At 40.2% G+C, this 26,012-nt stretch overlaps 1 protein-coding gene across 1 annotated transcript; it reads right to left on the reverse strand.

The window, feature by feature from the left end:
* Window positions 1-40: 40 nt before the first annotated feature.
* Window positions 41-24,253, reverse strand: trpm5 (transient receptor potential cation channel, subfamily M, member 5; the record flags this gene model as incomplete). Its single annotated transcript, XM_083900833.1, has 26 exons — window positions 41-945; window positions 1,048-1,138; window positions 1,821-1,893; window positions 2,109-2,241; window positions 2,419-2,597; window positions 2,676-2,844; window positions 2,995-3,169; window positions 3,262-3,394; window positions 3,525-3,643; window positions 7,686-7,944; window positions 8,309-8,413; window positions 8,512-8,624; window positions 9,774-9,919; window positions 10,112-10,235; window positions 12,800-12,943; window positions 14,159-14,500; window positions 14,833-14,951; window positions 15,064-15,163; window positions 15,427-15,612; window positions 16,308-16,372; window positions 19,955-20,132; window positions 20,231-20,397; window positions 20,788-20,968; window positions 21,073-21,229; window positions 22,567-22,634; window positions 24,227-24,253. 26 exons carry the CDS (start codon window positions 24,251-24,253, stop codon window positions 800-802), a joined length of 3,699 nt encoding a protein of 1,232 aa, XP_083756959.1. The 3' UTR covers window positions 41-799.
* Window positions 24,254-26,012: the final 1,759 nt, after the last annotated feature.

Raw genomic sequence — 26,012 nt, forward strand, 5'->3', positions numbered from 1 at the left:
TTATGTTTAACAGCTCAAGATGACCAGTCTATGCAGATTACAGACTTTACTCTCTTCTTGTGGTGATCAGAAACATTACTTAATTGTATATATTCTGTTGGCGTTTTTGACTTTGAGTGGCACCATGGACACACATTTTGAATGACTCCAAAAACAATCTTCTTTTACTTAATTATACTAAAAAATATATTTAAAAATGTAAAAAAAAGTGCCACAAACACCCTAAAATTTATATCACAGTAATAGACATTTTATTGCCTAGAACAGCGCGGCCAGCCGCTCATTTAATTTCAAAAACATGGAATGTATCCATCAAATTAACAATTTTCAAATCCAACATCACTGCTTTTTGTCTTCGCTCCAAAATAATATGCTTGCTTTTGCATTGTATTTATATGACACCATTCAGTGAATTGAGCCACTGTAGTGTCCAGCACTGTCTTACCAAGGGTTTTGCTCCTGTGTGTTGGAAACTAAGGACCCAAAAGTGTTACGTCATTCATAAGTGACCCATTTGGTGATTTGCTTCACCTTTAGTTTTACTGGAACAACCTCAACGGTAGAGTTGGTGGGGTATTAGATCAGCTGATTGGCATAATGTATTGAATAGTCCACACACACACTGTTTTGAATCATGAACACATCGGAAAGATATACATACATAAACAAACACTAATTTTAATCACACACACATGATTGAACCTGTCAGGTACAGGTAAAGAAACCGATTTTTCCTAATGATCATCATGATACAGCAGAATATACAAAAAAAACAAAACACCAGCAACTGTTATTACTTTTACTCATCAATGTAAGGGAACTTTTTGTTTGCTCCGTATCCTTGGTGACCTGTTCCATCATCTCCCCTTTCCTGTTTGACTTCTTTCTCTGGTTGACTTTGACGTGCATCCTTGCAGGTACTTGCCTTGTAGCTTGTTAGAGAAACTGAAATGCAATCCCATGTTACTAGTAAATTCATAGTAATGGCAGTGCAATGGCGTATGTTGGGGTTTTTGTCTCACTTTTTTTTTCTTTTTTTTTACTCACTTGGAGCATTTGGAGCCTCTTTCCCACATTTGAGCGTGCTCTGAGCAAAGCACTCTGCCATCCAGGACAATACCTCTCCACAATATCTGATCTAGAGACAGGTCAGCCAGAAATGACTGAAGGTTATGTACATTGTACCATGCACAATGAGATTGAGGAAAATGCAACCATGTTAACTATCAAAAATATTTTCTCTTATATATAAGAAATAGAAAAAATATGATCCCTGTATGTGTGTGGGTTTTCTCCATGTTCTCTGGTTTTTGGGGATTAGGCAAACTGGACACTTGGTGTGAGTGTGAGAGTGGATGATCGTTTGTCTCTACACTCTTAGAAATAAGGGTTGCAAAAGGGTCCTTCTACAAGGGCTGAGGTTCTACCTGGAACCATTTGCTTCTGGAAAACCCCTTTCCTGAGTAAAGGGTTTTAAAAGGGTTCTCCTATGAGGACAAGCTGAAGAACCTTATATAGTTCTACTTATATGGTTAGCACTTTTATTTCTAAGAGTGTATGTGGCCCTGTGATGGACTGGCTTGAGTCAGTCAGAAAAACATGAGATGAACACAAAATATACATATGAGGCAAATGAAATATAAATAAAGATGCTAGAGAAGATATAGACAGCTATACAAGAAGGTAAAAAATATGACAACAAAGTATAATAAAGTGGTGCGTGTCAAGTAGAACAAAAACAAAAACAATGAATAATTTGTACAAATCAACAGTTTTGTGTAATGTTATAAATTAATATGATATTATATATTTATATTTACCTGAGCCTCCATGGATGCCAGTCTTTTCTCTTGGTCCTTAAACCCACCTACAATCCTTAGCAAGCTCTGAACCCTTGGTCACAAACATAAATCCTATTCAGTTTGGCAATAACCCCCTTTCACAACTAGATGGCAGATGAGCTCTGACACAAGCTTTGTTCTGGTGTATGGCAAACGTGTATAGTACATGGTCAGAAATTGTTATGAAATAAAAATGTTTCCATCTTATCATAATCAGAGTAAATGGTAAATGGCTTGTGATATTAAAATAGCAAAAATGACATTTACTTTGAGGAGGTACTCTTGAGTCTCTCCTCACTGCTTTCCCAATGCTGCCGCTCCAGTTTGGCCAGGTAGTTCTCCTTCTGCACGGTCTCCCATGTTATCAACCTCTGGTCCAATCCTGCTGGCAACTCCCTCTCTGGTAACACACACACACACATACACACACACACACACACACAGGAGGTCGTTCAAAAAACAATCAAAGAAACAAGCAATTTTCATGGACTGAAGGACAGGGATAATCACTTTATGATTTCCTGCATTCCATTTAGCATACCAAATGGAAAATATGATTAAATAAACAAATTCATACCCAGGTGCTCCTGCTTAGACTCGGGCTGTTTGACGAGGCTGAAGAGGATCTGAGAGAGGTGGCTAATGATGATGAAGGGTGGAGCCAGTGCTGGACGGCTGTGGTATTCCACAATGAGGTTGTACCTCTGGAACTTCCAGAAGATGTCTGTGTTACCCTGCACTACTTGGAACGTGTAGCTGTAAAAGGGGGTAAAACAAACCGCTTAAAGTTTGTATTTTTTCATGTAAAAAGACGATTCCACTAGATCAACTCACCTGAACATGGCGATAAGCAGGTTGAGCAGCAGGACATTGGTGACAAGGAGGAAGATAACCAGCAGTAGAATGACCAGCCAGTTAGCGTAGACATTGGGACATGGAGGACGTAGACCAGAGATAATCTCCTCCGAGTCATTAGTGCAGTTAATTTCCGGCATGCGAGCAGCTGTGCTCCGTTTAAGTCAGAACACGAAAATTAGGCCAGAAAAAGGCTTTCAGATCAACAGAAGGCTATCATTTATTGAATACAATCCATTATGAATAGCCATGGCAAACATTTAAAAGCTGCTCCAAACAGGCATTCACTGCAATTTACCATCTATTTCCTCCAGAGGGATCTGGCCAAATATGTGCAGGTAGGGACGGTACAATGCTCTGCGAAAAACCCAGTCAATCCTGGGATCATTGGGGTGGAGAAGCGCCTGAGTGGCGACACCGTACGCGATCATCCATACACTCAGGAAAAAGAGGAAGAAGAAAACGTCCTTCATCTGGAAAGTAGGAAACAGATCTTCCTCATGCACTGAACAAAATCTGCACTGCCTTTTTAAAACGGTGACCGACAACCGCACACTTTGCTCACCATTCTTTCCACAATAATGATTTTAGGTCCCAGCTGCTTATGAATGGCAAAGATGTGGATTAAACGTAGAGTGAAAACCATGAAGTCTATGGCCAGGACTGTCCTTCCAGCCTCATAGGTGTGATTAAGCATCCTGTAAAATCAAATTGTATTAACATTACACTTTCATTAATACTTCTATTTCTCATTCAGTAGCTTTATCTTAATACTTTACCATCATAACAACAAATCTGAAGGCTTAAGTGTCATTTAAAGTTCATTACCTGCATGAAACCCCAACAACAAAGAGTAAGATGGCAACCATGTCACACTTGTTCCAGTTGTCCTCGACGTAGAGTTTGAACTTCTTCAAGATGTTCATCTCTTCATCAGTGAAAAAGCTCTGTGATGAGATGGAGAGACACTGGCATGTATAACCTTTTCAAGAAAATAAATAGGTTTCTTTATATACACTGCATCCCTGATATAGCTTTTGAACCTTTTGAAAACATTTTCCTTTGTGCTCTTGACTCAAAGACTGCCTTGATATGTATGACTAATTGTAAACAAATCATTTCAAAGATAGTGTGCGTCATTTAATGTGTAAGTGCATTTATTCTTAGAGTTTATCGGTTAAATGGGTTTTGTAAAACCACGGTAGCTGGTGGTTTTACAAAACAACTTCTCTGAAGAGTGGCAACATGGGAGCCTCAAAACAACTCTCAAATGACCTGAAAACAATGATTGTTCAACATCATGGTTTAGGGGAAGGATACAGAAAGCTTTCTCAGAGATTTAAGCTGTCCATTTCAACTGTGAGGAACATTGTGGGGAATTGGAAGACCACAGGCACATTTCTAGTTAAGGCCCGAAGTGACAGACCAAGAAAAATCTCAGATAAGCAGAGGTGAAGGATGGTGAGAACAGTCACAGTCAACCCACAGACCAGCTCCAAAGACCAACAACATCATCTCGCTGCAGATGGTGTCACTGTGCATTGTTCAACTATTCAGCGCACTTTACACAAGGAGATGCTGTATGGAAGAGTAATGCAGAAAAACCCTTTGCTCTGCACCCGCCACAAACAGAGTCGCTTGAGGTATGCTAAAGCACATTTGGACAAGCCAGCTTCATTTTGGAATAAGGTGTGGACTGATGAAACTAAAATAGAGTTATTTGGGCAAAACAAGGGGTGTTATGCATGGCGGAAAAAGAACACAGCATTCCAAGAAAAACACTTGCTACCTAAAGTAAAATTTGGTGGCAGTTCCATCATGCTGTGGGGCTGTGTGGCCAGTGCAGATACTGGAAATCTTGTTAAAGTTGGGGTCGCATGGATTCCACTCAATATCAGCAGATTCTGGAGAACAATGTCCAGGAATCAGTGACAAAGCTGAAGTTGTGTCGGGGCTGGATCTTTCAACAAGACAACGACCCTAAACACTGCTCAAAATCTACTAAGGCATTCATGCAGAGGAACAAATACAACGTTCTGGAATGGCCATCTCAGTCCCGAGACCTGAATATTATTGAACATTTGTGGTGTGATTTAAAGTGGATTGTCCATGCTCGGAAACCATCAAACCTGACTGAACTGGATATGTTTAATGGTCCAAAATACCTTCTGCCAGAATCCAGACTCTAATTGGAAGCTAGAAGAAGCGTTTAGAGGCTGTTATTTCTGCAAAAGGAGGATGCACAAAATGTTTCTTTTGTGGTGCCTAAACCTATGCACATGCCTAATTGTGTTTAAATAATTCTTGCTCACTTTCTGTAAATCATATAAACTTTATTTCACTTCTCACATACCATTGTGTTAGTCTCCTATATGATATATTTAACTGAAATTACTTAACCAAACAACCAATGATTTATAAAGGAAAATCATGAAAATGTACAGGGGTGCCCAAACATTTGCATACCCCTGAATTTAAAGGAGACATATTAAACCCTATTTCTCCAAGTTAACCTAGTTCCCTTGTGTCCTAATGAACATGTCTGTGACATGCTTTGGTCAAAATACCTTAAGGATGAAGCACCACAGCAGTTCAATGCCAAAATAGCCCTGTTCAGAATGCTCGGTTTTGAGTGCCTGTCTCTTTAAATGCAAATGAGACACAGGAAAGCTGTCATTTGCCGATTCTAGACGGCACATTGCCGTCATATATAAAATGTATCCACTGGACACGTAAATCCTCTGAGGCTGGAAGTTTGTGTAGAACTCTGTGCTGCACTATGCAGACAAGAATAGAACACTACGCGGACTTCTGCTTTTGCGAGGGCGAGGGCATACTATTGCCCTCGCCTGCACTCTCACGTTTTTTTAGGGACAAAGTGGAGCTCCACGAGACAGCAATTCCAGGAATATATCATTGTGAAGTCACAATGAGTGTGACTTATCACGTTTCATCTCCTGTACTAAGACTGAGGCAGACCACAAAAACATGAGTGAGTCCTCTTTTTTCACACTTTGCCTACTCATAGGGCCTCCAGAGTCCCAAATATAAGCATTAAAATGATTAAAAGTTGATATTGCATAACATATTATATTTGTCATACTAGTACTTGTCAGTAGTCTGAAGATGGCAACAGAGACTGTGTGCAAATATATTCGGCTGTTACTGTGACAGAGTTGAGATGCTCGCCTACACCTAAGTTACGGTGGAGCAGGTTATGTTTGAAACTGCACACCAGTGCACCACCTGCATTCAATTGTCAAGAAAATGGCCTTACATTTGTAGAAGACCCTGCAGAGCTGAGTGTGAGAAGGAGTGTTCAGAGACTAGTGAACCCCTTTGGTTTTCCCTGCAACACACATTACTCCAAGCAGCAGGAGTATAAGAGGCCCCCAACCTGTAATCTACATTTCATTTTTTTTGTCCTGTCAGCTCCAAGCAACATAAGTTCCTTTGTGCTTTTGTGTGCCACTGCACTGCAATAAGGACAGAGGCACCAAGGCCTTTTTCATGTTGTACCCATGTGATATGAAAGTACACCTATACTTACCACTATGAATAATGCTCCTGATCTATTTTTTTATTTCAGCATTTCAGCTGAAAGAATAAGGCTAACGCTGTCTTCCATACATCATTTAAAATGCATGTGACACATTAATTTAACGCTTGTTTTTCTTCTTTCGGTGTTTTCCTTCTCTTGCGGATGCCACAGCGAATCACCTGTTTGTTCTGTGATCCGCATATTTGATTTGGCAGAGATTTTTTACGCTGCATGCACTTCCTTACGCAACCCTCCTCATTTATACCTGCTTGGAACTGGCACAAGGAGAACACTGGATGTGCACTGTGAACACTCTTTACACTGTGGTTGGGTTGATTTAGAGTGTCCAGTTAATGGGGAGCAATGTGGACTTTGCTCAGAGGTACCCCAGCCCTTGACCTGTCAGAATTTGAAACTGGCAACCCTCTGGTTACAAGGCAAGATCCATTTCTACTTGGCCATGGGCTGCTTCATTAATTTACTTTTATAAACAATATAATATATTATAGTAAAGTTTGTTATAGTTTGCATATTTATTTGTAAAACTATGCCACTTTTCTGAAACATATTGAGCTGAGCCGACACTGTCTTACAACTACTTAGCAAGGCTGTATTTGTTGGGCTCACTGAAGCCAGATAACGAATGATATCCAGGTCTGGTGACATTATGTCATAGTCTAGTCCTCTGAGGATCCTACTGATAAATAGGCACATAAATATATGTTGTACTGTCTATTAATCTGATCACCTTTAAACATCACACATACTGTGAACCCAAAGTGTCACATATTTTTTTTAGATAAGTGGTTGTCAAGGCCCTGACCCATCCTTGTATTTATTTTACAATGCATGTATACAACTTTGTTAAAAGTGACAAGCTCAGTTTGAAAAGGCTGGTAAACCTCCGGTCTGTAACCTCGTTATATGACAAATAGTGTGTGGTAGAATAGGTGCCCCAGTGGTATTGCTTTCGTTCAGGGAGAGGTATGCACCCCTGAGCGATCTGTTTGAAGGTACAGAATCCCCGCTGGGCTTGGTAGAATGCCAGGGCCGCCTGAGGCAGTGTGATTCTGTTTTTGGAAAACTGTAACATGGCTCAGTTAAGCTTCCTGACAAGCACATTGAAAAAGCAAGCTAAGGAAATAGAGATGGATGCTTGTCTCATCTGGGGCAGTTGAACCCAAGGGTGCATTTTCTCTGGAGGACCATTGGAACAAGGGATCATGTTTGTCTGACCTGGCTCACTGAGGTGAAAGACTCATGAATCTTTAAACCCATGGAGAGAAATAGCTTATTGTAGCATTTCACACCAGCTTCTACTGAGTTGCTTCTGACTTGTCAGACATTAATGCTGCAATGCCAGAGCATCAAACTGGGTCACATAGCATACGTTGATAGAAATGTCAAAAAATCACAGTAAAAATCAAAATATAAGATTAGCTAATCACCTGTCGAAGTTCCTCCAGCACCAAGGTGAAAACCCAGAAGTAGAGTATCACCTCTGGGGCTCCAGGGCCAGCGGGTGGTGGAGGGCGAAAGTCCAGCAGCAACACGTATGTGAAGAGGAAGAGGAAGGCAAAGTACATGATGACATTACCAAGGAACACAGTGACAGGAGCACTCCAGAAGCGCCGCCAACGGCGGAGTAAGAATCGCCACCACACAGAGGCGCAGCTCTGAGCTGCAGGGTCTCCAGGTGCAGGGTCCCTGGAAAAACAAATGGACATCCAAAATCTTTACATGCAGAGCAACTAACATGTCTATACTGATATTAATACTGATCCAATAATGGTTAAATGTGTGCCTTTTATGTTTAAGTATGAAAATGACTGATGTTTTAACCTCTAATGACTAGGTTTGTTAATGCAGGTTGGATAAATATAGGAGATCTATCTGTCATCTGACATAACAGTTAAGCTGAATATCATGTATAATGACATGCTACACTTTTTAGACAGAAATAAGAGTAAGTAAAACAACTAAAGTGCTGTGATACAAATATTGTGAATTTAATTTCTAGCCACTCAATCTTACCTCTAGAGTGTTAATATTGCATGACTGTAAAACTCACAGAGGGTCATCATCATCGTCAGTTAACAGCAAAGCCTTTTCTGTATCCAGACTGTCCAGCTCCACAAACTGCTCCCGGCCATTGCGATTATCGAGTTGCTCGTCGCTGAGAAACAGAGAAATGCGACAGCGGCCACAAAAATGTTAAATTTAATATATCACCATTGTTACGGCTAATGACGTGGGCAGCATAAGATCGATTACCTGAACTTTATGAGGTTGGTCCAGATGAGTGCCGGACAGAAGAAAGACACCACAAGTTTGGAGATGGCCGTGTCGGTCGTCATCGCTCCCCACCAAATTTTTGTCAGGAGAGCCTGTCGTAAGAGATTTATCTTAACCCTTAGTGCTCACGCAGCACAGATCTGTGCCGCAGGTGCACCCATGGTTAATTGCCATGGGAATAATACACAACTCCTTATATGGACATCCTGGGCGTGTGTGTGTTTATAGGTTACATATACAGGCTTTAAAAAAAAAAAAAAAAAAAACACTTATGTGTTTTTGAATCAAAATTATGATTAATTTATATTGCATTTTCAGTCGTGATATAAAGTAGCAATTATTGTGCAGAAGTCACAATAGAGACTTTTTATTTTCTTTGTGTTCATAAAAATGAGCTAAATCACAAATGTAATCTGATTTTACACATTGTGAGTAATTCTGTCTAAGGTATATTTATATGGTGAAAATTGAAAAACAGCGGATATAAGACATCCTTTTTAACATAAAAATAGGAAAAAAGCAACCAAAACGCTCTGTTATAAGGGTTAATAACAAATATTATGACCTTTCACAACAGGCACAACAATAAATCTGACCACAAGAGGGCACAACAGGCCTTATCGTATTTCTGCCTTCCAGTCTGTTGACTACACTCACTGTAGCATCACACAGCATGTTTCCCCATAGCAGCTGTAAAAATATTTCATTTTGCCTCCTCATTAAACAATTTGAGTTTGACATATGAACCATATGTGAACCACATCTGCCACTTCCCTAAAAACGATGCATGCTTAGTCATGGTGTGTCTTGTGTGTGCTATAGTGCATGTCTGTGTGTGAGTATCTGTGTGTGTGTGTGTGTGGGTGCACGTTAAATAAAATATTACTTCACTGTCAAGAGATTTCTGCATACTAACTTTCCCTGCTGACAGTGAATACCAATTAACTCTCAATGATGACTTTCTAATGACAAGGAAGTCTGTTGGGAAATATTTAGTCAAAATAGTGTTGTGGATCGAGTCCTGTGAGCTGCAAAAGGCATGAATTTGAACTAAGTATTCAATTCTCTGGAAAGGCTTTTTAATAACTGTGCAGTGTGATAATACAGAAAACATCAAAATAAACAACCTAACGCTCTTCGAAAGCACATTACTTTTTAAACGTTTGGACGGCAGTTTGACGTTTGGCCAAGAATCTATTTCCAAGGAGACAAACGTGCATGTAGATGTTCCTCCGCATTACCTGAACTCCATCATGGGCAAAGAAGGATTTGGCATCCGCCTCAGTTGCCAAGTTAAGGACCGTAGATTTGCTCCAGCAGTGTGTTCTCCTCACCAACAAAGCATAAGCCCGGTCTTCACTGTTGGAGTAACACTCACCAAAGACATCTGCAACAGTAACAACAGCAGGCAAAAAAAATGTCAGCCACTCAGATACAGTACATGTCAAATTTGGATTCATATTTTACTCCCTCCTCCAGTCAAATCTGTTTGTGCATACCTCTCGCAATGTTTTCCCCCGTTACTGTACTGTCCTGATAACACTGTCAGCTGTTGTTGTCAAATGGTTTATGTACTCACCAAGGGCAAACTGCTCATACTTGGCCTCCTTCATACTCCGTGCAGACTCAGCCTCAGATTCCAGTCGAGCCATCTCTTTTAAAATCTTACAACCCGCCAGCGCTGCAGCTACCGCCTCAGGGCCCTGAAGGATTAAAGGAAAGCTGAATCCAAGAAATGAGGTCTGAAAGAGGGATCTGAGAAATCCAGTTTAGAATTTCAGAGTGCTGCATCTTTTTGCATCTAAGTGGTTGCACCAAGACGGTATGTTTCAGGTGCTAATGCACGAGAGACCAAAGAGGAAAAAGATACAAGAAAAGACATTAAACAAATCAAAGAGGAAGATTTATAACAAAAGAAAATGACACTAACTGCGATACTCAGCAGTCATTACTGCTATTTCAGATGGGTATACTCAGTTCACAGACAGACCAGTCAAAGTGTCTCTACGTACACAACTGAAACTCTCAAAACAGCAAAAATGACACGTGCATGTACATCGAATACAATTAATATTGCATAACTGAAAATAATGAGCAACAAACAGAGAATTGTCACTTGTATGTGAGGAGGAAAAATATATCTCCCGTCCTCTTCCTGTGATCGTGTAAACACAGTGATAAAAGTGAATAAATCAGCTCAGCTCAGCAGTACTGTGTATAAAAAGGTTAAACTACTTTTATTAGACCATTTAACTTCCTATGCAATTTTGCACAGCAGGTAATAATAATATGACACAGCACGGATACAAAGAGATACAAAGAGAAGTAGTTCACCAAAAAGAGACGCACACACTACAAAGACACACAAAACCACCACAAAGCGACAAAAAACAAACACCACGCAGACGTAAAATGCATTACAAAGAGATGTACAAAGGGTAAAAGGAGGTATTTGAAGTTGTTTTGCATCTCTTCCACCAAGAGAGCCCATAAAGGAGGCTCGACGGGATTTAAAGACGTCTGTAACCAGCGGCCAGTTTCGTCATAATCCAACCATCCGTGCGTGAAAGTCTGCTCATTGTGTTTGCATGCTGATGTGCTGAAAAGTGCCAACTGAGCTGCATAATCATGTCTGTAATGTTACCTCATATCCCCATTTTTTAAAAGTAATTGTTGATTTTTATATATTATCTTAGAAAATATGATGTATAATATTGTACTTGGGGCAACAGTCTTCGGGCACCACAAGCTTTTGTTGTCTGTCAAACTGATTTAACTAAGCAACTGTAGCCAATGCAGACACACAAGGCTGAGTCAAGTTCATTAATGTATTACAAATAATCGAATAATAATAAATAAATAAATAAATAAAAAACAACAACAACAACACGAATCCTATATTGAATCACTGAGTTGGCATGTTGTGAATCCAGGAAAAATTAACAACATCCTGTCATGCTGGGCATATCATGTCAGGCAGGTGAGTGGCAAAACTAGAGATGAAAAACTGGGTTTCAGTCAAAGAGCCAAAAAATCATCATGAAAAAGGTTTTAAAACTCGCAAAAGTCAGTGGAATTTTAGAGACCTGTGTACATATGACAGGTGGTGATGAGTGGTAATCCACATGATGAGTGACAGTTGTGTGTTGGCAGGAAGTTGGGTAAAACAACAGACACACACTGGAACGGATGAAGGAAACACCAGGGAAAACTAAGGGGCATCTTGAATAAACTGGGCATGATAGACATGAAATAGTCAGACCAATCAACATTAATTAGGGTTCCACTGAGAGCCAGGATCGTGCTATTGTTCAAGTGTAAGGGCAGGTCACACGCAATACTTGACACTTAAGACTGTAGAAACTACTTTTATTCTGAAAAACGACATGTTTCCCTTATTGTATGGATGTATTCCCATAAGGTGATCGAGAAATGATTACACCGTATGATCATTATAGCATTGCTGAAACAACAAATCTAATATAATATAAATATGAGCACTTTTGCATGAAGAAGGAATCATTGTGATGAGGCCTTAAACATGAAAGACACTTCAAACAATGGAATTACAAAATGCTGATATCCCAGCCAAAGTCTGAGAGCTAAAACAATTTGCAGTGGAGATGTACACACACACACACACACACACACACACACACACAGTGAATGCAATTACCATAATTTCAGATAATGTTTGAAATAAGACATAGGGATGACGCACATCAGGGTGACCGCTTGTGAGATTAGAATAATTGGTTTCCTGAGTTCAGAGAAGGGCAATTATGAAATGAAAAGACATGGAAAACAAAGAGCAATTACCAATGGTTGGTGTCATTTAACTGTACATGTAGCATCATTTACATGTCAGGATATACTCATTAATTCCCTTCTGGCATTATGTGCTTCTTTCCTGGAAAATATACTGCCCCGGCAACTGGAGTGACCTTCATTTAAATAATGTTCTTGGAGATAAGATTTTGTTCACCTCAGTTCTCAAGAAGTATGGTGTTTACTCAGTTATTTTATCTAGAGCGACATTTCCATATGGCAGGTCTGCACATACACTGTGCTAGCTCACATCACTCCTGTTCACATTGAATTCAGAATACAAACTAGCAGAGTATCATTCGGCCTCTCTCAGCTTGGTTTGAGTAGTGTTTTCCAATGCTAGGCACATTTGGACTTTTTATCGATTGAACCACACAGCAGTGAGACACCACCACAAGCAAGGATCGAGCTGACGAAAAATAAGCTGACATAGACTGACCATGGCCCAGAAGTAGTTAGCCATCTGCTGTCGGTTCTGAAGGACGGCCCAGAGAAAAAGATCCCTCCATGGATGTTCACAGCGTTCCTCTAACTCAGCCAGGTTCTTCTGCTGGTGGAAAAGCCGGCCCTTTGCTGGCTTCTCCTGGAGAACAGAGACAGGGCATGTTTACAGAACAAGCAAATAGTCTTACACTCTATGGCAGAGTTTCTCACTCCTGGTCTCTCTCACTCCTGGAGCCACTGTCCTGGATGTCCCTGCCCCAACAAACCTGAGTCAAATAAATGGGTCGGAATCACGGAATCAGGTGAGTTTCAGCAGGGAAACACGGAAAACATGCAGGACAGTGGCTCCCCAGGACCAGGAGTCAGAAAATCTATGGCAAGCATCATTACAATTACTTCCACTGTTTTTTGTGTGCAACAGTCATTACAGTCAGTATAGAATGTAGTGGTGGTTTAGTTTCATGTGTCCTTCTTCTGAATATGTTTTGACTAAACAAGTGTGTATCTGTATGTCTGTCATACTTAAAACAATATTTCTATATAATCTATATTATATTATTATTAGTTCATTTGCAAATGTAAGGTTATATTTAGACAATATTTCTTGGGATGAAACTTAGTTTCTAAAGTCTTTGTTGTATGTCATGGTTTCTCACTCCTGGTCCTGGGGAGCCACTGTCCTGCAGAATCAGGTATGTTGGAACAGGGAAACACCTAAAACATGCAGGACAGTGCGGCTCCCCAGGACCAGGCGTGAGAAACCCTGTTGTGTGTTGACACATTTTAATAAAACAATGAATGTAACTGTTTCTTGAGCTAATGGAAATCATGTATATCAATTTAGGAGGAAAAGGGGAAGATTTCACAGGAGAAACGGAAAGGCAGGATTGACCAATAATGGAATATTTATTTGCCTGATGTTATGTTATCTACTAGTTGAGAATGTGGTTATTTCATTGCAGTTTAATTTTTCATTCATTTTTCAAATTAGGTTTTTATTTAGTGCGGTAGCACTCGTGCCTTTGCAGCAAGAAGATCTGGGTTTGTGACCCGGTTGGAACAAGGGCCTTTCTGCATGGAATTTGCATATTTTTCCTGTGTGTGTGTGTGTCGGGTTTTCTCTTGGTTCCTCCCACAGTCCAAGAACATGCAATATGGGGATTAGGTAATTGACCGTAGGTGTGAGTATGAGAGTCCATCTGTCCAAGGTGTACTCCGCCTTTTGCCCTATGTCAGCGGAGATTGGCGCAGCACCTCTTGTGATTCCCATGTGGAGGATAAAACGGTAGAAGATGGATGGAAGGATGGATTTAATGCATTGTATACAGACCATGCGGTGACAGCACACACTCACCGTAGGAATCTTTTGGTAAAAGCCTTTGCAGGAGTCATGGAGAAAGTCTTTCAGCACTTTGGCAACCTCATAAAGGGTGAAGCGAGGTTTCCCTTGCTCAGGTGGGTGATGTCCAGGTGGACCGGGCGTCCTGGCAGCTCCGAGCAGAATCTGCTTCTCCTCATACTTCTTGAGGAGCAGGTTGTGAAGCAGGCTCTTCTCAGACACAGACCAGTAAAGCTCCTGCAGACGGCCATAGGTCAGGAACTCACCCAAGTTCACGCCATTGTCCACAAAAAGGCGCACAAAGTCTGGTTTGTCATTGATCAGGGCATCCATCATCACTTCTTCAAGGTCGCACGCCTGCAAAGATCGTATGTCTTTGTTACAATGACTCATAAAGGCAGATGCTGTCTCTTTTTGTGGTTTTGTGCTTTCCTCTCAACTTCACCAATAGGCGCTCATATTTGTGTGCATCTTTCTAATAATCAATGGCCAGTGCATCACTATCAAGAGTTTATTTTGTATTTACATACAGTATTTTTGCTGTTATTAATGTTTGATTTTAGTGCTGGAAGGAGACCATGAGAACCATAAATGACATGCATTACTATCATTGTTGTAGATAACAGAATTAACACAAAGAACGAATTAAAATGTTGACTGAAATGACTCTCTCTCTCCCTCTCTCTCACCTTCCACTCCACATCTCCGTTAAAGATGTCACTCTTGGCAATGTCCACCCTGTTCCAGGCCACAGCCAGCTTCAGTTCATCCAAGAAGTCTTGAGCTTCCTGGCTTTGGCTCTTACAAGCTGAATTACACACATACAAACACACACACACACAGAAGGCTCTGAACATCATCGCCCTCTTTCTCAGTGCAAATCACAAAACCTATTATTATGTAGATCAAAAGCACTTTACCCTTGACAAGAGCTTTGAGGATGACCGTATCCAGCTCAGAGCTCTCCTGTTCAGGGTCATGGACAGTGAGGAGATGCCCGTGATCGAGTATCTTCTGGATCTGATTGGCAGGTTGACAGACAACAATTGAAACTACATTATTATTATTAAAATTGCAACCCCCCAGTGTGTGCCAGCTTGAAAAAAATACATGTTGCATTATTGGTATCTTTCCCTCTCACAATATTATAAACATTAGCATCCATTACATTCGCTTCTCCCACAGTCTTTCTCACTGCCCCATTTCCCTGCCGATGTTCAAATCTTGTGAAGTGCTTATCAGTGTGTCAGCCTGCCTCCACGCTGTGTGTTCATTGCTCTCACCAGCTTGACCCAATTACTGACGTCTGTGCTGTGGTGGGCATTTGGAAAGGTGTCCAACAGCAGCTCATGAACACTGTCTGTATCCCAGCAGCCCCTATTCATCAGTGTGACAAGGATGTCAGCCACACCCCCCGAGCCTGCCAGGATCAGCCATGGGGTTGAATTTCCAATGCCTTTATACATCCTCTGCAAACAAGGGCACAGTGTTCAGACATGTAAACAAACTTTTCATTGTTTGGCCTTAGTGCTCACGCGCCATTGCATCCTCCTGCTGATTCCATTCACCTGACCTATTGTCATTGAGTTTTTCTTTCCTTTTTGTTCATAAAAACAAGCCAAGCGAACTTTGAACTGTGACCTATTTCCAAATTTCACAAATTAAATTTGATGTCAAACATTTTTAGTACTTTTTGGCTCAGGTGTGTTTATATAGTTGGTGGAAATGACAGAAAAAAAAGGATATAAGCCACTATATATTGCACATTCTTATCACCTCTGTATATGCTGTATGTTAAAACATAGCAATGGAAAAAACAGCCGGAATGCTCTGTGTTCTAACGGTTAATAACATCTCTGCTAAACATCAGCAGAGAATTGTATTGATTGGTGTACAATGTAACCTCTAATCTCCTCAGTTACGGGTCTATTTCTGGAAATGGTTAGTTTTGATTAGTTTTGTGCAAACAGAGAACATTAGTTTCTGGCTCTGTCCTGCTATGTCAGGAGGTGGCACAACAAAAATGTCATTTCTGAGCCTAATCTCAAGCTGCTGTTCAAAGTCACATCATGCACACTCATAGAATTGTAGCATTTGCCTTTTGAAATGTCTCTTTTAGTTAACGTGTTTAAAGTTTTTAATTGCATAATAACATCAAACACACCTTCAGGATCTTGGGCTCCCCGTGGACCAAGAGACACAGAACAGGGATCTCAAAACTGCCTGCACCTGAAAAAAAACAAAGACAACAACAAAGACAAGTTATTATCATCTCAGAGTCTGAGGTTATCACCACTCGAGGTGTCATTTTTCCCTGTCAAACTGCAAAAAACAACCTCTCTCTGACCAACGTGGTTTTATATAAAATGATGTTACACAATTTGTTCCTCTTTGCTATTTGTGAGACTGATGATGAATAACGTTACTTTTCCATACAGTCTTAAGTTTCAGTTCAGTTCAATTTTAAATGCTTGAGCTGGTAAAACTGTCACGAGCGTAACATATACCAGATGCTAACATTAACATCACTCTGGCTGTGTGGTATGACATAGTGAACAAGCTTCAACAGGCTGATGGAGTGCACATCATTGCTGGGGACTTAAATCAAGCAAGCTTAGCTAAGGACAGTACTCCCCAAATTTGTACAGTATGCACAGTGTGCCCAAGAACACACTGGATCATGTTTATTCCAGCCTTAAGTATGCTTACAGTGCAGTACCGTTCCCACATGTGGGCCTCTCAGACCACCTCTCACTGCTCCTTTTACCAGAGTAAATCCCATTCAGAAGGCAGACTAAGCCACTTCCTGAACACAAGGACCAAGAGGAATACACAGAAACAGCATTATTAAATACTCCACTGATAATGTGACTGTAAACAAGCACATCCAGCTATCGCTCAACCTCAAACTCTGGATTACTGGAGAGGTACAATCACTTTTGAAGGCACAAAATTCTGCCTTCAGGTTGGAAGTCAGGGCCCAGTGTAGTGTGGCAGGAGCTGAGCTGAGGAGGGGTATCAAGGCAACCAAGGAGGACTTTAAGAGGAAACTCATGGCAGATGTGGCAGGATCTACAGCATATTACCAACTACAAGGGCACATCACACAGCATGGATGCCTCACTGGCAGAGAAATTAAACCATTACTTTGCTCATTTTAATACTGTTTTACTAACTAACTAAAACACCACCCGCCATACACTCATCGTACAGTAACACCAGGTGAGATATGTGCTTAAGACAGTGAATCCAAAGAAAACAGTAGGACGTGAAGGGGTACTCAGCGAAGTAATAAAAGCTTCTGTCAACCAGCTCTCTGGTTCTTCTCAAATACCTTCAGCATCTCACTGAGACAGGCCACCATCCGATACTGCTTAAAAGCTGCCTAAAAACCCAGCTGTGTGCAGTCTAAATGACAACAAATAAAAAGCCCTTACATTAGTTACATAACTTATTACAAAATGCTCCTTACTAACTCAAGAATATCATAACCCCACATATCAAAACCATCCTCCCTCCTAACTTTAGGGGAAACAGATCTACAGATGACATCAACACAGCCCTCCTCACTGCACTGAGCCCTCTGGAGAATACGGACCCCTATGTGAGACTGCTCTTTGTTGATTACAGATCAGCATTTAATACAATAATCCCAGATAGACTAAAGGCAAGCTGCACAACAACCTGCCTTTCCCCCCCATCTATCTGCACCTGGATAAAATACTTTCTCAGGAACCACCCCCACACTGTCAGAATTGGTACCCACGGCTCCTCCACCATCAAGTTGAGCAATGGTTCCCCAGAGGTCTAATTGTGTGCTGAGTCCACTTCTCTATGTTCTGTACACACATGAATGCCCTCCTCCAACACTATGGTTAAATGTGCGGAGTGGTCGGTCTCATCACAGGTTAGAGTCAGAGTTCTTTGCACTTTCTGAATGGTGCAGGGAAAAACAATCTGGGACTGAAACCCAGAAAGCCCAAATAAATTATATTAGTCTTCAGGATATGCAGAGCTGATCCAGCTCCACTCCATATAAATTGGTTGGAGGTGGAGATGGCCTCCATCTTCAAGTTCCTGGGAACCAATATCTCCGAAGACCTTGGTATAGTCAAAAATTCCCAGCAGAGATTGCATTTTCTAAGACTCCTCCAGAAAAACAAACTAAAGGAGAACCTGCTGGTAAAGTTCTACCCCTCCACCATCGAGAATGTGCTGGCAATCTGTATCACAGTATGCTACACTGGCCGCTCAGCTGCAGGCCCTCCAGAGGGTTGAAGACAGCAGAGAAAAGAATATGTTGCCCCCTGCCTACTCTGGAGGACATCTCAAACTCCAGAAATATAATAAATGACAAAACACACCTTGAATGTAAATTGTTGTCACCTTCTGGAAGGAAGGTGCTCTGTGAGCTTGAGAACCAGCACAAACAGTTCAAATCAGTTTATTCCCCTGGGCCATAAGGACTATAAATACAAACACTAACACACATTTCCCCTACAACTCTGCACTTTGAATAAAAAAACGACGGTAGTTTGAACTCTATTATTCATTAATATTCGTCCGTAGGTGTGAGTGTGAGAGTGAATGGTTGTTTGTCTCCCTATGTGGCCTATTTTTGTTCTATTGCTTGTACAATGACAATTAAGCATTTCGTTTAATTCCATTAAACAGCACATTTCAGAAGAAATTAAACCTGATATTGCAAATATCTCCATAATATTAAAACTGTAAACTATAATCCTATAACTGTATATGTATTTGCGGTATTATATGGGCCTTTCTTTACAAAGGTCACCATCTTGGGTCACCATTCTACAGAGGCCTGAAACAAACCACACCAGCCAGAACATGAACTTAAGGTTTTGGAGCAGAAGTTTAAAGAAGAGCAACAACAATATCCTTTGTGGTATATGCAAAGGCTACAGGAGTTCCCCAGTTTGTTAGAATCTGCAGTCTCACCATCTGATGTCAGTAATTCTTACACATTGCACATTTAATTTATGCTAGATTTCAGCAACAAACAAAACATTATACTTTCAATCAAACCGTTCACACAGTGGTCTAGAAATTAACTTAATATCCTGCGGAGCAATGGAATGATGTTTATGAGAACAGGTCCTTCAAATGTATCCCTGTTGTTTGCTTTAGGGAACTCCACGTTCAGCAGTAGGTGTTAATGCTCAAAGAAGCACAGCAAAGCCTCTGCAATGGCTAAGGAGAACACTGCAGGCAAGGAACACAATTTACATTCATATTTATTATTTATATCACTGAAAAATTGGCTTCGCAAATGTTTTGTGAGGAGGAAAACATTTGTTAGACCTCAAGGATAAACATGAGGCATTTCAGGGCTAAACGTAAACTTGGGTTTGTTTGTTTGTTTTTAAGAAAATTCAACATTTCGATTACTCTGAAATGTCTTAAAGATGCACCAGTCAGGGAGCTGTTCAGAGGAGATGAGCATTTACTGCACTGCTACGTCTGTGTACAATTTAAAGGGAATGGTTTTCCAACAAACCATGAGAAAAGTTCATAAAATATGAATCGAGGCTTTTTCCAAAGGCAGCTGCAATATGTGAAGCAACTACCTGTTCTACAAATCTCACCACACTTAAATAATGGTGAACACATCTATAATTCAACAGCCTGAAAGGGACCATTTGTCGAAATGAGCACTTCTAATCTTAATATTTTAGTACATTTTACAGTCTAGATTTATGCTGGTTTTAACATTTAATTAAGTCATTTTAAATTCTGGTTTTATTATTGTTGAGCTACTTCTTATTAGTGTTCAACAGTAGGCTTTACCTCCATAACCAGTGCGCTGGAGAGAGATATGCTTGAGCAGCTTCACCCTCATTTCACTCGTGGCTCCCGGTCGGCTGGGATCCTCCTCCACCAGCACAAAGTGAGAATGATGGCTATCTAGGGAATACACTGACCCGTGCGGCAAGTCATGTGGCTTGTATGCAGCAGGCTCATCCACCTTCAGATGCAGAGAGACAGAAGACAGCGTGAACACATTAACGTGAACGATAGACTCTCTCTTTTTGAATCGCCGCATTACTCGGCGTGCACAGAAACCTTGGCAGTGAGGAGAGCCTCTCGGTTGTGGATCATATTCCAGGGTGCGATGCCAATTGCCACAACGCGGATTTTGGAGGAGGTGCTGGCCAGTGAGTGATCTCTTACTGCCTGGCCCAAGTGTTTGGTGATGCCAAAACGAAGGCCATTTGTCAAAATCCATGCTCCTTGAGGAAAGAGAAGCAGTTGCATTAGAGTGTGTGTGTGTGTGGTAGAAAAAGTCTAACATTGTGTCCTAGTTCCCATATAAGCAGCCGGTCTATTGAAGGTCCTAATTAGATTATTACCATATATTATGGCTATAAAGCATTCCCTGTAAGTTCTCCTTACATACATTAAAATCCATGTACATATTTTATATAATTATTCACTTAAAGAAAACTAACAAAAGACATAAATAATTTATGACCCCTATTTTAGACTTTGTGCATTTTAATAGAAGACCAGCTTTTATCTCTGTCATGTGTTTTGTTGTAACCCTGCCACCGGTCAGCAGAGGGCAGCAGAGAGCCCAGTCGCTCTGTGTGGATTTATTTTAAGACTCGAGTGATTATAACCTGTGCTTTGTGCAGCCTTCACAAGTCCCTTTCTCAGCGTGTCTCTGAGCCAAGGCTTCATCTGGGCCAGCTCATCTCCTCCCACCAGTGCCACCACCAGGTGTGGAGGAGCCAGGCCCCATTCCTCTGTCAGCATCTGGTAGATCAGCACCGGGTCGGTGTCGCTGCACACCCTCATAAACTGGATACAAGGGCATGGGTTGATATGTCAGTATTGTGCTCATGACATTTTCTCGACATGTCTTTGCAAGACTCTGTATTTTTTATTGTCATCTGTAGTTTCACCTTTCCTCTCGTTTTTGTCGAGCCAGTGAAGTCTATGTCGCCCACCCTTCCAGCTGCCCAGTGTCTCTTCTCCTGGTTCACTCTGCTGGCCAGGCCTCTGCTGACATTCTCCAGTGTCTTGTCCGCCGTAGAGCAACAGGGGCAGCCCAGCAGGACACTGAGAGAAGCACACATTAAATGTATATCCCATTTAGCACCAATACACAAAGAAAACAGATCTGCTGTAGAAAAGTCTCAGTTTCATTATTTATATCACATCTCCTAAACAGAAACTCACACGACTGTTATTCTTTAGCTTTACGTGCCATCTTGTTTTTTTTTTCCTTTTGTAATTGAGCATGACTAATTAATCTCCACTGTCATATAAAGTTCACTTTCATCCTCACTTGTTCAAAGCACTTTTGTTTCCAGACATGGTTAAATGTATGCCTTATGCCTTGGAATATGATAAGTACTTTACAGGTTGGTTGCTTTGTAATATGCAAACAAGAATGCAGCTCTTTGCACAACTATAGGACATTCAGTTCTTGTAAACAATTTAAATTGACAACAAAACACCCTTCTGCAATTTTCAAATTGCAATGCCAACTATTATGATGGTACATTTCAAGTCTTTCCGAGTTACGTTTTTTTGAAAAAAGTCAGCTCACTGTCAAAGTGCATCAGGGCAAATGGATAATTTCCTGAATTTCAAAAATTCATTAAAATTATTCCTTAAGAGGTTTGCAAATATTTTCAACGGATCCTTGTTCAGGGCGATGCCGACTACTACGCTGATAAATTTCAAGTCATTCCGAGATACTTTTTATTTTTGAGACTAAAGTCAGCTCACTGTCAAAGTGCATCAGGGCAAATGGATCGTTTCCTGGATTTCAAAAAGTATTATGATAGCCTTTACGTTCCTTATCATGAATTACCATAACGAGAACAAGAAAAATCTTACTTACTCACTGCATACTTCCTAAGCCAAAATGTGTGAAAGTTGTTTCACAAAGATCGGCACAAAAATATCACACAGATACACACATATAACATTATTTTAAATGTGCTACCCAAATGAATTTTTTTTAAAATGCCTATGTAAAAAGTATCATTCCCTCTCATTTCACGAATCACATCGCAATTTCAGTTAAACATAATCGCAATTGGATATTAATTCAAAAATACTTCAGCCGTAATTTTAAAAGAAAACTTTTCTAAGCTGTGCATACAAGTTTGTAGCATCCTCATTAACCTTCAGATTATGTCACTCATTCAAATGTCAGATAGTAATCATAAAAATATGCAAATATGATCAGAATTCATAATTTAAAAAAATGTATACAGTATATATGGTATATAAACATGACAATGTTTCAACACTTTGAATACATTTTTGCACTTATCTGATTATCTGATTTTTTTATTATTATCAATTTTAAAACAGTCCTTCCTTATGTTTCTCATATGAATGTATTCTTAATGTGACACACCTATGTACACAAACGCACCCACCTGTGCTCTTGTGACCACTGCAGTACATCCCCACATCGTAGGCATCGTGTCTGCGGCTGGAGTGTCCCCTTGCAAACAAATGAATAAAACACATATTATGGCCATTTTTCTGCTAATACAATATGACTCACTAACCTCTCTTTTTCACGCATGCAAAGGCTCTTAGAAGTACTTGTGGTCCATGCAAAGTCAGCAGGATTTTCATCCTCGCTTCGTATGCAAAAGACTTCCCTGTGTGATGCTTGAAATTCAACCAAACAAAATGCTGTCAATCATATACAGGACATTTTTCACAAAACAAACAGTATATTTGCTTCACAAATACGTCTGAAAGACGTTTGTACAATTTACTTTTGAATTCATGACTCAGGTTAGTTATTTCACTGAAAACAGTTGCAGTTTGAGAAGTATTCTACTCATAAATTGAATAAATGGTTGATCAGATTATCTAATCGCCAGAATTGTATTTTACATCCTTATTTGCATGAGCACTTGATCTACAAGTGAAAGAGGGTTAAAACTAAAATTCAACACAGATCTCTCTGTCCATATGCACTGAGCTTCCTGTTCACCTTGAACAACAGACAGAATTGTGAATTGTGGTAAATTGGTTAACACACACACAGGCACACACACTGAGAGTCATTTTGAGTGTTGCCATCTGTTTAAAGTAAGTGAGCAGCTTGTTTGGGGAGCCTTTATTTGACTACAGGTCTGGGTCTAAGATAGAAAAGACTACTGGATATGCAAATAAGACAATTTGCATGCAAAGGTGGAGGAAAGGTTGCCCAGCTGAATGTCGGTGGGGTTTCATGATGAACTTTTCTTTTTCTCATGAAGAAGAGACTAATCTTGGACAACAGCCTCAATTTGTGTCAGGTAAAGCACACAACGAACGCACAGCGGTACAACATAAGACAAAATATAAAACTCCAGGGCCCAACAAAAGACCATTTGTGATTGTTGTAAAAACAAAAGAAATGAAAAACAATAAAACCTAAACATATTTCTAAAAAACACAACATAAATATGAAACGACATAAAAACTTTATAACAAGTAATATTGTGGATGAACACAATAGATCGAGAGTGCTGTATCATCCACATACATAATCATAGACATTTACATCAAACATCACATTTGCTACAAAATAAAAGCGCTAAGTAGAACCACATAAGGTTCTTCGTCTTGTCCTCATAGGAGAACCCTTTTTGGCTCCAGGTAGAAGCTTTTTATAAAGGTTCCACCTGGAACCCTTTTGGAGGGTTCCACGAAGAACCCTTTTAAAACCCTTTATTCAGGAAAAGGGTTTTAAAGGGTTCTCTGGATCAAAATGGTTCTTACTGGAACCATTAGTGTTACCAAGAACCCTTGATAAACCCTTTCTTCGGGAAAATGTTTTCCAGAAGCATGTGGTTCCAGGTAGAACCTCACCCCTTGTTGAAGAACACTTTTGGAACCCCTATTTCTAAATAAGAGTGTACCACTACTACCTCTCTTGACATACATACATACATATATACTGTGCAGTGGGACACCGCTTTATGCTGACACATCATGAACATCATGTGCAATATAAATTCATATGGCCTGGAGCATTCTTTCTCGTTTCAACTTAATAAACGTAAAAAAAAAAAAAATGATTCAGTACATACTCACCAAAGGTATGTCTTTTCTGTCCTGCATGGCTGCAATAAAAAGCTCCTGGACTCTTCCAGCTGAACCACACCTGTGAGGGCTGAGGGTTTTTTCTTCAGGTGAACCTGGGCCATCAGGAAGTGGGGCAAAGGTGGGGCTGTCCCTCTGGGCCAATACCTGCACAGCTTGGTGCCATTACTTTGCATGTTGGTCAGCTGCTGCACTTTGCTCTCATCAGGACCAAACACTGCTATCACCTAAGGATGCACGTTACTACTGTTATTAAACACATTTTTTGCCACATTAATGAACAGCTTTGTAATCATACAGACATTTCAAAACAGACAATCACTATAGTAACATATTGAGTACATAAAATAATATAATAATAATAATAATAATAATAATAATAAATGCATGTTGTACAAAATTCTTTACAGTCACTGGTTTCAGCAGATATTCAGCAGATTTATGACGACTGAAAGACTCAGGATCACACATTTAACGACTGCGCCTGATGAGGGATCACAGACATGATTGGTCAAACTGAAGCCAACTGAAAGCATCAAAGTCCCACAAGAGCGACCATGTACAGAGCGACAGTTTCAAGGGTAAACAACATTGCTACTGTTATTTTGTGTTGCTATTCCTGCTACTTCTAGTCACCTTTGTCTTCTGATGCTATTTCCTGTTTCTCGGTAACTCTTTTTCATTGGCTAATTTGGTCAGCAATCAGAACAAAGGACCTGATTGTGTCCACAGTTGGCTCAAATAAATTCAAACATGTTTGATTGACTGTGACTGAGGTCAGGTCGGGGCTGTTACCCCTCACACACTAACAGATTTCTGTGCCAACTATCCATGCTGACTGTCCCCAACTAGTGCTGACTGTTATAATCTTGTTATGTATCCCCAGGTTTCAACAACCACTATTTTGCATCCCAAAAATGTGTATTAAATTTTGGTATCTAAGTAAGTGAGTAAATCTCATCAATGTCAGTGAGATTAAATAACAGTGTTATAGCAAAGTATAATTTAAGATTATTGCTATCAATATCCAGATCAATATGGACACTGTATCGTCCTCCATCTTCTCCTATCTGCCCAGTGGTCAGCCAATCAGACTGTGGAATCACTAAGAGAAATGAAAGAGTTTAGTGGTGAGACTGAGAACTGCATGGGCCTCAGCCAATGGCTGAAAGAACAAAGTACAAATGAGAATATATATATATATATATATATATATATATATATGTATATATATATATATAGGCAAATGCAACCTTTTCGTTTCGTTTCATTCCAACCTGTGGAAAATTAGTCTTCTCCCAATCGGGCTGAAAAGCAATTACAGTAATGACTTTTTAATTACTTAAGTGTTGACCTGTATGTAACTTAAACAAAATCCCAGCCCCTCATTTGAACTGCTGTTTATGTTAGACCATTATTTCAGTTTCACTTCACTAGTTCCCGAGGGGCTATGCTACACAGCTGCAAGTTCCAAGTTAGTACATTCCATCTAGAATAGACACACACATACAAGAACATAATGGCCGTGTTTAGAGCTTTCTAGTTTACAGGCATGCAAATGTAAAACAGGAGACATGCTGTAAAAATTCCAATAGGACATGATCCTAGATCCTGATTCCGAAGGTTGTTTTCAGTAAGAGCCAATATCGGTGTTAAGGTTGAATGTGCGGGAGTAGACTCCACCCACCCCTGGGAGGATCGATCTGAATATTGATACCAAAGGCGGCATCAGTATCGGATCGTTACTTGCATGATAAGATCGATCATTTTGTAAAAA

Source organism: Microchirus variegatus, assembly GCF_963457635.1.
Source record: "Microchirus variegatus genome assembly, chromosome: 14".
Taxonomy (NCBI): Eukaryota; Metazoa; Chordata; class Actinopteri; order Pleuronectiformes; family Soleidae; genus Microchirus; species Microchirus variegatus.